Consider the following 13,087-nt stretch of genomic DNA (forward strand, 5'->3'; position numbering starts at 1 on the left):
TATCCTTCTCCCTCTTTCTCTCTCCCACACTGTGGTCTGTCTTTAAATCTAAAAAGAAGTAGATAATCCAAAAATAATCTGGCATCTATTATCTATTATATTAGAGATTTTCCCATACTATAAGATGTTCAGAACATCTTATAAATGTCACAATAGAGGGGCATGTGACAGGGTATCAGGGAAAGAATCAAGAACAGTTTCTTTGGGCAGATGACACCAGATCTAATTCCTGAACCTCTGACCAGAAAAAAAATTGTGTGTGTGTGCGTGCACTCTATCAATTGTAGAACAAAATTTTAGCAGTGTACAGACAATAATTCAAAATTTAAATGTGACTATAGTTTAGCAAATGGAAATCAAAACCACAGCGAGATAACATTTTATACTCAACAGACTGGCAAAAATTAAAATCTAACAACACAACTTGTAGAGCAACAGAATCTTGAAAGTGAATTTTAGAAAATATCTTGTGGGGGCCGGCACTGTGGCATAGCAGTTTAAGTTTCCGCTTCTGGTGTCAGCATCCCATATGGGCTCCAGTTCGTGTCCTTGATGCTCTTCTTCCTATCCAGCTTTCTACTAGGCCTAGGAAAGCAGTAGAGGATGGCCCAAGTGCTTGAGCCCCTGCACTCATGTGAGAGACCCAGAAGAAGCTCCTGGCTCCTGGCTTCGGAATGGCCCAGTTCCGGCCTTTTCAGCCATTCAGGCAGTGAACCAGTGGATGGAAGACCTCTCTCTCTCTCTCCCGCTCCTTCTCTCTATAACTCCACTTTTCAAATAAATAAATAAAACTTTTAAAAAATGAAATTATCTTGTGAAGTCAATATGTACATACTCAGACCTCAAAAAGTCTACTCCTGGAGAGAGTCTTGTATATGTACCTCAGAAAATATGAATGTGAATGGTCACAGCCAGCGACAGTATTTGTATTAACAAAAAGAAACACCTGGATGAACAGCACAATGAGTTATATATATGGCATGTCTACACAAGGAAGTATGATGCAGCAGTGTTAATGAATAAAATGCAGTTACAAACAACTTACGTGAATGTTGAAGCACAATATTTAATTAAAAGTAACTCACCATACAAACAGTAGGTCTTTGTTATAAAGTTCAAAAATGGGGGCCGGTGCTGTGACTTAGCGGGTAAAACCGCCACCTGCAGTGCCTGCTTCCCATATGGCACCTTTTGAGTCCCAGCTGCTCCACTTCTGATCCAGCTCTCTGCTGTGACCTGGGAAAGCAGTGAAAGATGTCCCAAGTTCTTGGGCCACTGCGCCCATGTGGGAGACATGGAAGAAGCTCCTAGCTCCTGGCTTCAGATCAGCTTAGTTCCGGCTATTGTGGCCATTTGTGCAGTGAGCCAGCAGATGGAAGTTCCTCTCTCTCTCTCTAACTCTGTCTTTCAAATAAATAAATTATTTTTAAAAAGCTCAAAAATGGGGGCCAGTGCACTGGCATAGCAGGTAAAGCCGCCTCATGCAGTGCTGGCACCCCATATGAGCACCGGTTCGAGTCCTGTCTGCTCCACTTCTGATCCAGCTCTCTGCTATGGCCTGGGAAAGCAGTAGAAGATCTCCCAAGTTATTGGGCCCCTGCAACCACATGGGAGACCCGGTAGAATCTCCTGGCTTTGGATAGGCACAGCTCTGGCCATTGTAGCCACCTGGGGAGAGAACCAGCAGATAGCGGATGGAAGACCTCTCTCTCTCTGCCTCAGCCTCTCTGTAAGTCTGCCTTTCAAATAAATGAATAAATCTTTAAAAAAAGAAAAAAGCTCAAAAACCAAAAAAACTAAACTAAATAATAATGGATTAAAAGATTCATACATATATGGTGTCATTATAGGCAAGCAATTATATCTAGTGATGGATACGACCATGACGAAATATGAAGGTGACTTTAATGCTGTGTATACTTTAGTTCAGTGGTGAATTTTTTTTCTTTTAAGCAAGATAGGTTTTCTCAGCGCATCATTTTGAAGGTTGAATGTTGCAACTGCATGGCATAGGCTTTTTTTTTTAATTATTATTTTTTTTTGACAGGCAGAGTGGACAGTGAGAGAGAGACAGAGAGAAAGGTCTTCCTTTTTGCCGTTGGTTCACCCTCCAATGGCCGCTGCGGCCGGCGCATCTCACCGATCCGAAGCCAGGAGCCAGGTGCTTCTCCTGGTCTCCCGTGGGGTGCAGGGCCCAAGCACTTAGCCATCCTCCACTGCACTCCCTGGCCACAGCAGAGAGCTGGCCTGGAAGAGGGGCAACCAGGACAGAATCCGGCCCCAACCGGGACTAGAACCCGGTGTGCCGGTGCCGCAAGGTGGAGGATTAGCCTAGTGAGCTGCGGTGCCGGCAGCATAGGCTTTTTTAAAATTTTATTTAAGATATATGAATTGCATGGATTTCATATATATAGATTCATGAACATAGTTATACACCCCACCCTACCTTCCCTCCCACCCATGCTCCAACCCTTCTTCCTCTCAGATTTCCTCTCTTAATTTTTACAAAGATCTATTTTCTGTTACCTTATACTCATAAGATTAATACTACACTAAGTAAAGAGTTCAACAAATATTATGAAGAAAAAAAAATTGGTTAATTCTTAAACCTTCATTCAATATTCCGTTTCATCACTTACATATAGACTTACATGTATATACATGTACAAATATATACATAGTTTTATATATACATATATATATATATCAAATTAAATGTAGTAAAATATTCCTAAACGTAAATGGGCTGATTAGGAACATATTAACAAATAAAAGTTACCACATTCATAAATTGACCACAGAAATAGGTAATACACTCACAGGACTGATTTCAACATCAGGAATCTCCACAGATCCACCAATCCTAAGATCTATGACATTTGCATGGCGGATAGCAACCTTATTTAGGAGAAATATAAAATTTTGTAGAAATAACATTAAAATGAAATCATGTATTGCTAAAATATCATATTGCATTACATAACATTTTATAATTTAAAACATAAGGACATATAAATGTAAAAGAGTTACTCCAGAAGTTGGCATCACATTTATTATTTTGCAAAATTGATACTCCTAATAAAAACGAGTGTTCAGGTGGGTGTTGTGGCACATCAAGACAAATTGCCACTTGGGATATTCACATCCCATATTAGAGTGTGGTTTTAATTCCAGGCTGCTGCACTTCTGATCCATCGTCCTGATAATGGGCTTGGAAAGGCAGTGGATGAAGGTCCAAGTACTTGTGACCCTGCCACCCATGTGGGACATCCGTATGGCATTCTGGGATCCTGGCTTCAGCCTGGTTGCCCTGGATGCTACAGGCATTTGGGGGAGTGATGTATAGAAGATCTATCTCTCTCTCTCCCCTGTCACTCTGCCTTTCAAATAAATAAATACTTAAAAATATTTTCTGCAAATATACTTCAAGTTCTGCTACTCAATTTTATATTAGATAATATGTATAAGATTGCTTCTTTTTAGACCTCCACAAACTATACGTCTTCAGAATTACTTAAATTTTCAGTAAACAGTAGAAATTTTAAAAATTGATCTTTTGTATCATAACTTTAAAAGCTGAAAAAATAATTAAAACGAGTTTTCTAAGAATAATCATATGAAGATTTTATGGTAGTGTATCTGCTATTATAAATATTTTAAGCAACCAAATAAACCACCTAGAGATATATAAGGTATAAAAACACATATGTATAGATATACCTTTGCTCTTGTTTCAAATTTTTCTGCTGTAATGGGTGTACAGGAAATATTGAGAATAGTTATTCCCCCAAATGGAATTATTCCTTCAGCTGGAACAATATTAATGGTAGGCAAAATACTCTGGTCACAAACCTGTAATTGAAAATTTGCAGAAGTGCTACATTATCCTTAAATTGCTGTTTCAAAGATTTCATAGGAAATCTTACACACTATTTACTAGAGAGAGGATCCTAGGCACAGGACATGAGACAGTATTGTAATAGGGTTTGAAAACACTAGACACAAAAATAGTTTGAGCTACACTGAGGAATTACAATCCAAATTCACCAAAGAGAACTTTCAGTAGTAGCACCTTCCAATTCAAATAAAATGATGAAATATATTATCTGGAATGTTTACAAAACTGTAAAATTTACAAGGATGAGATGTAACTGTTAAAGAAGATGACAACATCCTAGTTTGACATTTTTGTCTTTCCTTGATCCTAAAACTGAAAGCAAAGTTAGTGGGAAGCAGTATGATAAAGTAATCTCTTCTTTATGAAATCCATGATATAAAGCCTAACATTAAAGATGTTGATTTAATCTTCAAAAATTTATAAGTAGATTACCAAGGATTTATGGTATGGTTTGTCAAAAACCAATTTAGGCCTATTTATCATGATTTAAACCAGAATAATCTAATAGGAAATTCATCAAGATAATTTTGGGAATAAGGGGAATAGTTAGACGATCTAAGACAGAACTTATGTATACTACAGATGTATACTACAAGAGGGTCTACGCATATCTTTGTGTTGGCCAGAATTGATATGGCACAAAAGACATGATAATAGAAAGTTTGAATGAAAGATCCAAAACACTAACCTCTTCAAGTACTCTTCACATAGTTCATGGAAAATGTTTATTGTGAGAAAACTATGCATGGATTACAAAATTTTTTTACATCAAAATAAATTATCTTTCAATTCTATTTTCCATAAACTTTTTGAAATATCCTCATAATATCACTACTGGAGGAGTAGTGATATTATTTATTAATATATTAACGTATTGTTCAGTGAATATATTATTTTTAATAAAAATATTATTTTAATAAAAATAGTAATATATTTTTTAGTGAAAAAAACCTCTGTGACCACTTTGCCCCTCTCTCAAGTTAAGAGCAACAACTATAAATACTCACAGACTACCTTTGCAATGACTTTGATGTAGGTCCCAGTTGCTAACATAACAGTACTGATTGTAGAGTGAAGTTAAGAGAAAGCAAAAGTATGTAACTAAATATGATGAGTAACTTTAATTAATAATGTAAATTTCAAACTTTTTCAAGCATCCTGTTCTTCAATAAAATCAAATAACAGAAGGAAAAAAAGATGGGAAGAGAAGTGAGGGAGAGGCCAAGTAAAGAAGGGAATGAGAGACACAATCCTTAGGTAAAATTAAAAACCCATATTAGATTAACAGCATTCAGGAAATTTTCATATAAAATATCTAAAAATTAGCAAGAGTCCATTTATGGGGAGTAAAGTATTAATTTCATGGATTCATGACACAAAGACTTATTTAAACATAATATGATCTGATCAAAGTAATAAATTCCCAACATTCTGTATTACCTTGAAATAACCATGATTTTGCCCTACATTATGAAGAATGGCTTTCCTCCAAGTTGTTAAACCTTGAGGGCAGTTGTTGAAGAGTATCCTTGGCTCCAAAAACGTAACCTTGGTGGGACCAACCTAATAATTACAGGAGGAAAGGGGAAAATGCAGTTGACATAATTTTAAACAAAATGTCTGTTTGGGTAACAAAGCTGAATTATTTTAATTACACATATATTACATATAAAATAACCAAATATATGGTTACAGAAATAAAATGAAATAAAAATTATAATCCTCCTATATTATGCATTCAATATGTTGCAACATGCAAAACAAATTCCACAGGTTTTTATACTTTGGTTTTGATTAAAAAAAACTTAAGCTATTACTAGAGGTGAATAAGGATGAGGAGAAAGGGTATAGAGGAAGGTTGGAAAATGGATAATAAAAGACAGTTAAATGGAAGAACTATGTTCTAGTGTTCCATAGCATAGTGGGGTTACAATACTTCATAATAGCCCACTATATAGCTTATGAAGAACTAGGAGAGAGGATCTTGAAACTCAAACTTAAGGAAATAATGAGATGGGAATGCCAGTGCTAGTTACAATAATTTGATCAGTACATGCTGTATAAACATCTTAAAATATCATGATGTATCCTATAAATGTGTATAATAATTATATGTGAATTAGAAGATGTATAAAGTGCTTGTGGAAGACAGTAGAGAGATACTTCAGAAAGCTAAAATAGATATACCACATGACCCAGCCATCGCATTCCTGGGAATTTACCAAGGGAAATAAAATCAGCATCTGAAAGTGTTATCTGTACCCCCATATTTATTGCAGCTCAATTCACAATAGCTAAGATATGGAATCAAGCTGAATGTCCACCAACAGATGATTGGATAAAGAAATTATGGCAGGGGCCTGTACTGTGGCATAGTAGGTAAAGCTGCCATCTGCAGTGCCAGCATCCCATATGGATTCTGGTTTGAGTCCCCACAGCTCCACTTATCCAGCTTTCTGCCATGGCGTGGGAAAGCAGTAGAAGATGGGCCAAGTCTTTGGGCCCTGTCCCTGGCTTAGGATAGGCCCAGCTCAGCCATTGTGGCCATTTGAGGAGTGAACCAGCAGATGGAAGGCCTGTCTCTCTCTCTCTGCTTCTCTGTAACTCTGCCTTTCAAATAAATAAATAAATCTTAAAAATAAATTATGATATATATATATATACACACACACACACACACATATATATATATACACACTATGGAATACCACTCAGCAGAAAAAAAAAATGAAATCCTGTCTTTTGTAACAAAATGGATGCAACTGGAAACATTTATACTTAGTGCAATAAGCCAGTCACACAAAAGACAAATACCCTATGTTTTCCCTGAGTACCAAAAAATGTAATGTATACGAGTTAAATTGACATTTTGGGCTTCAATGATTGTTTATAGCCCTTGTCTCTAGTGTTGAGGAAGTGTTTTTCTTCTTACTATTTTGAACACTTTATGTAGTGTAGGGTTAATCTAGTGAGTATAAAGTAGGCTGAAAGTAGATCATTGTAAAAATTGAGAGGAAATAAGAGAGGTAGGAGGAAGAAGGTTGGTAGCATGGGCAGGAGGGAGGGTAGGGTGGGAAGTATCACTATGTTCTTAAATCTGTATATATGAAATACATGAAATTTGTAGACCTTAAATAAAATTAAAATAAAAAAACTGTATTTCTTTGTAAATTACATGATCTACTTCATAATTAACTATTAATTACTACTAGAATATGAACAATGCAGTAGAGTATGGTAAAAAGATTTTTGATGTCTTTGAAAGAAATAATTTAATTTCAAGTGACTTCTATGATGCGATTACATATTTATGGAGCATACCACAACACCATATTTTGGCACAAAATTCTTGGATTTCTGAGTTAATTCTAGATTGCATAACTATTTTTTGGTCAAAGTCTTCATTTATGATGGCCAAGTGGCTACATAAAGGAGCTAAGACAATTTAGTAAATTATTACATGAAAAGTCAGTTTTTATCAGTGTTTACATAAATATATACGTATGCAACTACAGAAGCATATCCAACCAATTTATAGTCCTCAAAATAAAAGTCACATTCATGGGAGACAATTACATGTGCAACACATTTCAGTTTCGATGTGTTTCCTTCAGAGACATGAAGATTGAATTCTCCCCTATCTGAAGAACTGTAACTCGGTCGCCATATTACTTCACACATCAGTGTGGCATATGCGTCTACAGTGCCTAGAGAGAATATAGAGAAAAGATGATATTTACTATGATATTTGTTATTCTTAATAATATACAAAATAAGGGCTGGTCTAAACATGTGCTGGTGTTTGGGCAACCTAGATAGAGTTCCATGTTCTGGGTTCAGCCTGGTGCAGCCCTGGCTGTTGCAGGCATTTGAGAAAATGAGCAGATGGAGAACTTTTCTTCCTCTCTGTTTCTCCCTTTCTTTTTCTATCACTTGTCTTTCAGATAAATACCTTTAATAAATTATTATCATTAAGCTCCAAAAATAGGAAAATATCAAGTTAAAGATTGTCAATGTGTGTAATTCTTCAAGGTTTGATTAAAATCTATAATGCAGGAGCCAGTACTGTGGCGTAGTGGGTAAAGCAGCCGCCTGCAGTGCTGGTTCCCATAAGTAGACATTAGGAAATCATTTGTGTTTCATGACCAAACTGACCCTCCATATATTTCTCAATGTTCTAAAATATTTAGCAATATCACACACACATTTAACTTTTAGAGGGAGGAACTACCATTACCAGATACTTTTTTGTTTGCTTTTAGTTTTTCTCTGCCTTAGCAGATTGACAATGGATTCAAATACAATGCACCTTCTAGATGCCTATACTACTACTACTTAGTGTGCTGCGTTACTCAGTGTAGAAAGGTATTCAAAGCATAGTGGTTAAAAGAGCACCAGTTCTAGTTTTAGTCTTTCTGCTTCAAATTTCAAATCTGCAACTTACTAGCAGAGACCTTGAACAACTTACCTAATCTCTTTGTAGCTCAGTTTAATCATATATAGAATGGGAAGAACAATTTTATCTAACACAGAGGACCACTGTTTGGATGAAATGATCTAATATACTTATATATAAAGGTAGTGAAAATAGTCTTAGCTCTCAGGAGGGGACAGAGTTAAAAGAAATGTTTGTCCATATCTCGTTGGCAAGAGAGGTTGGGGAAAAGATTTGTAGACAAGACTGTTGCTTCCTTGAATGAAATGAGGGTTCTGTTAGGGGAATAGATACCAGGGGTGTAACAGTGTCTACATGCAGTAGGAGACAGATATAAACAAATAATTATAGATGACATGCCAAATGTATAAATGGTTGAAGAAATAGTAAGGGAAGAAACCTAAATTAGCCCAAAAAAGTAGTGGAAGTTTCACTATTTGGTGGTGGCATCCACGTTGTGGATGAGCAGAACTTTGCAGCATTGAGCCTGAGGGTAGTGTAAAAGTCACCACACCACTGTGCAGGGAGAGAGTTGAGTTGGGAAACACTGTGATGGGAAATGTCTGTAACAAATAACATTCAATGCTCCAAGTAAAACTATTTGATTGGCCTGGGAAATGTTGAGAGCAGTAAAAGGATTACATATTTATGTTGATGGGTCTAACTGAGCAGAATTTTTTCCTCCAATCAGTATGTTTATATATTTTTCTCCAGGAAAATATCAAGGGATGGGAAGAAACTGGTATGGGGCTGGAACTGGTGGGACAGGTACTGCACATAGCCAAGAAGTGAGAGAACTGAGAAAGATAGTGACAGTGAATTAACTGAAGACAAGTTTGAGGATTAACGGACTTAGAATTTTAGTCAGGGTAACAAAAACAAAGGCAAAAACAAAACAAAGTAAGTAGGAGCCTAAACAATACACATAGAAGAAGTCAAATTAGAAATGAAGTCTCGGGGCCACCGCTGTGGTATAGCAATGTGATACCAGCATCCCATATGGTCCCAGCTGCTCCACTTCTGATCCAGCTCTCTGCTACGGCCTGGGAAAGCAGTAGAAGATGGCCCAAGAACTTGGCCCCCTGCACCTGCCTGGGAGATCCAGAAGCAGCTCCTGGCTTCTGGCTTCGGATCGGCCCAGCTCCGGCCATTGCGGCCATCTGGGGAGTGAACCAGCGGATGGAAGACCTCACTCTCTCTCTGCCTCTGCCTCTCTGTAACTCTGCCTTTCAATCAAATAAATAAATCTTTTAAAAACAAAAAGAAATGAAGTCTCTCAGAAACATCAGTCTATGCTTACATTGTCTCCTTACAATATCTGCTACCAAACACAAATAAAAATATCTCCTGCATTAGGGAGAAAAGACAAAATAAAAAAAAAGTTGAATTTAAAATTATTGATATCACTTTAAAGAATATAGAGAAAGCCATATGATTAAATGCATATCTTAGATGCAAAAACAATACAGAAGAAAAATAACTTGTTGAAATCATTTTGTATTTATACAAAAAGGCAAACACAAAATAAAATTGAGTAATTGTTATATGGATGCTATAAGAAAATACATGGATTTACATACATAAAACAAATTGTAAATACTTCTTTCAATACTATGGGAAAATTGAGTATTGTCTCACTTGTGTTATTAAAACAGAAAAAAAGTCAATGCTTATGGTATTACTCACACAAACTTTTTTGTAATTAATTATCTTTGTGTTTTTGTACCTTGGTGATTGCTCTGTTAAAAATATGAAAGAGGTGTAATGAACCACTCAAGGGAAAAAAGGGTAAATGCCAACAAATCTGTTAAAAGAAAGTTCTAAAGACCATGAAAAGCCCACTGATACTCCAGTTCATAATATTGGAATTCTACTTTGTACAAATTAAGCATCATCTTTGCCATTTCCCTGGTAGCCACAGGGCAGCCTAGCTCATTTATCTCTGATTAGGATAGAGAAGTACAATGAACAGTATTGGTATACTTTCATTACTATCATTATCAAACACTTTTAGACATCCTTAGGGCAGTATCAGGTGGTTGGCCAGAAACTATTGCTGGAATACTGATACTATAACTACCACTGTTGGACACCTATTCAAACAAACTGAAGAAGGTTTATCTAGAATCTCTAAAATGCATGGAAATAAGATATCTTTCTTTGATTACCTTAGCACTTCTCTAGATTGGTACAGTACCCAATATTACAATTTAAAAAGAGGATGGATGGCCGGCGCCGTGGCTTAACAGGCTAATCCTCCGCCTTGTGGTGCCGGCACACTGGGTTCTAGTCCCAGTTGGGGAGCCGGATTCTATCCCGGTTGCCCCTCTTCCAAGCCAGCTCTCTGCTATGGCCCGGGAAGGCAGTGGAGAATGGCCCAAGTTCTTGGGCCCTGCACCCGCATGGGAGACCAGGCGGATCAGCGAGATGCACCGGGTGCAGCGGCCATTGGAGGTGAACCAATGGTAAAAAGGAAGACTTTTCTCTCTGTCTCTCTCTCTCACTATCCACTCTGCCTGTCAAAAAAAAAAAGAGGATGGACAAGTTCATCTGAAAAATATTGATGAAACGATATCTCAGATGGTTGGTATATTATGATCTGAGATTATGATAAATTAACATGGGTTAATGAAAAGAATTTTTTTTTAAAAAAAAGACTGCATCAATAATCTTCAACTCTAATGAAAGGACAACCTTATACTTCCACCTGGTAAATTTATCAGCATCTCCTTTTAACCCACACACTAGAATTGAGAAATTGTAATACTTGTGGTTGTTTGTTATATGGCATTCTTTGTTACAAACCCTTGTAAAATTAAAATGTCCTGATTTAGTATGTGACTGATACGCACAAGAAAATATATCAAGGCAAGATTTCTTCAAATTAGAACTTCTTTGGGATTTTTAGTATAGTCTATTGACTATATATCCTAAATAAATACTATTCTTTTTTTCCCCTATTTTTCTTTCTTTCTACAAATGTATTCCCAAATTCAATCTGAGCTGCCACAAAGACAGAAAGAAAGTACAGGGATTTTTCTTTCACATCTTAGTGCAAACCAAAAGAACAGCCTCAAACTGTTCAAGGTCTATCAGTAGATGCAGTTAAATACTACTTAAGAGATGAAGGAGGGAAAGGGAGGGGAGATATGGAGGTAAGAAAGGATGGAGAGAGAGAGAGAGAATAGAGACAGGGAGCAAGGAATTGGTAAGGGTGAGGGATTGCAAAATCCGTGATAAGTTATTATCACTCTCAGACACTTTCAGGAAAAAAAATCCAAGCAATATTATAAAATTTTATAATCCAGTATGTCTCCATTTATTTGGTACCTACTCTTTGTCAGGCCTTATAGAAGTGTTCCATATAGTTCATCTTTATAAGATACATTTGTCTCTCCATTTTACTGATAAGCAAACTTGTATCGATAAAAGTAGTACTTTTTTTGAGATAAAATAGCTAGGAAGGAACTAAGACAGGTTTTGAAATCATGTCTATTTGTTTCCAAAGTTTTGTTTTTGTTTGTTTTTTGTTTTTTTTTTTTTCACTTTCCGCTCACGCAGTACTAGATTTCAGCTAGTTAAAAAGCACCACATGACATACTGCAGACACAAATATCTTGGATCTTTTCATCTAGCTGGAAAGACATGACATGTATAGAAACTGAACATACCATATTTATCATCCAACTTCTAATTTACCATTTTATTTAGTTAAATGGTATTTGGTGTCCTCATGAGGTCCTCACAGCATCTCAATGATGCTTGCTCTATTTGGCAGACTATTAGAGGAAGTCACAGTCTAGCAATTACCAGAGTTCACATAACAACAGGGATATTACTTGGAATCACAGATTCCAGGAAATGATAGAAACAAGGCTAAGTAAGAGAGATATTAGTTAATACAGAAAGCTATCAAAAAAGGTAAATCTGAGATTTTTTTCTATTAATGAAAAATGTCTTCATTTAAACAATAGTTTTAAATTGTTAATTTTACTAATTGTATTTTGCTGGCTATGTTAGATGTTGATTATAAGTAATTTAAAACCCTTCTAAAGAAATCACTCTCTAGGCTTATATTGTGTGGCACATCAAATTAAGCTGCTGCGTACAACACCAGCATTTCATATGGGTGCCAGTTCGAATCCTGACTACTCCACTTCAGATCCAGCTCCCTGCTAATGCACCTGGTAAGGCAGAGAAAGATAGTTCAAGTGCTTGTTCCCCTGCCACCCACATGGGAGACTCAGATGGAGTTCCAGCTTTCTGGCTTTGGCCTGGTCCAGCCCAACTGTTGAAGCCATTTGGGGACTGAACCAGTGGATAGAAGATATTCATTCTCATTCTCTCTTTATCTCTCTCTCTGTCTCTCTCTCTCTCTCTCTAACTCAGCCTTTCAAATAAATATATAAACCTTTAAAAAAGAAATCACATTCTAACAAAATAGAAGTGATTTTGAACCACATTACTATCATTATCAAACTAAAATTAAACAAAAAATTACTTCGTCCATCAGTATTTCCAAGTTACTTTTATTTTCAATTTGTCCAGGTTGTGGACTCAGTTGTCTGGTCAAACACCAAGTCTAAATGTTGCTGTGAAGCCATTTTTTTTAAAAGATATGGTTAACATTTAAATAGTAGACTTAAAAATATTTAATTGACAAAGGATATATTTTCCAGATATATAATATGATTTGAGACACATATATTTTGCAATGATTATCATAAGCTAATTTACCAATATGCAGACTACCT

The 13,087-nt window shown here is 36.3% G+C and overlaps 1 protein-coding gene and 1 non-coding gene across 2 annotated transcripts in view; both read right to left on the bottom strand.

Annotated features, from left to right (window-relative positions):
- Positions 1–13,087, bottom strand: part of CFAP47 (cilia and flagella associated protein 47) — a 380,737-nt gene that overhangs the window by 316,255 nt on the left and 51,395 nt on the right. Inside the window, exons 16-19 of the mRNA XM_062183128.1 lie at positions 7,475–7,605; positions 5,339–5,461; positions 3,721–3,852; positions 2,821–2,898 (exon numbers count right to left, since the gene is read on the bottom strand). Coding sequence (XP_062039112.1) covers positions 2,821–2,898; positions 3,721–3,852; positions 5,339–5,461; positions 7,475–7,605 — 464 coding nt within the window. The remainder of the gene's footprint in view (positions 1–2,820; positions 2,899–3,720; positions 3,853–5,338; positions 5,462–7,474; positions 7,606–13,087) is intronic.
- Positions 11,311–11,438, bottom strand: LOC133753899 (small nucleolar RNA SNORA31). The gene has a single exon (XR_009865135.1). It is a non-coding gene; the product is annotated as a small nucleolar RNA SNORA31 (small nucleolar RNA).

Source organism: Lepus europaeus, chromosome X, assembly GCF_033115175.1.
Source record: "Lepus europaeus isolate LE1 chromosome X, mLepTim1.pri, whole genome shotgun sequence".
Lineage (NCBI taxonomy): Eukaryota > Metazoa > Chordata > Mammalia > Lagomorpha > Leporidae > Lepus > Lepus europaeus.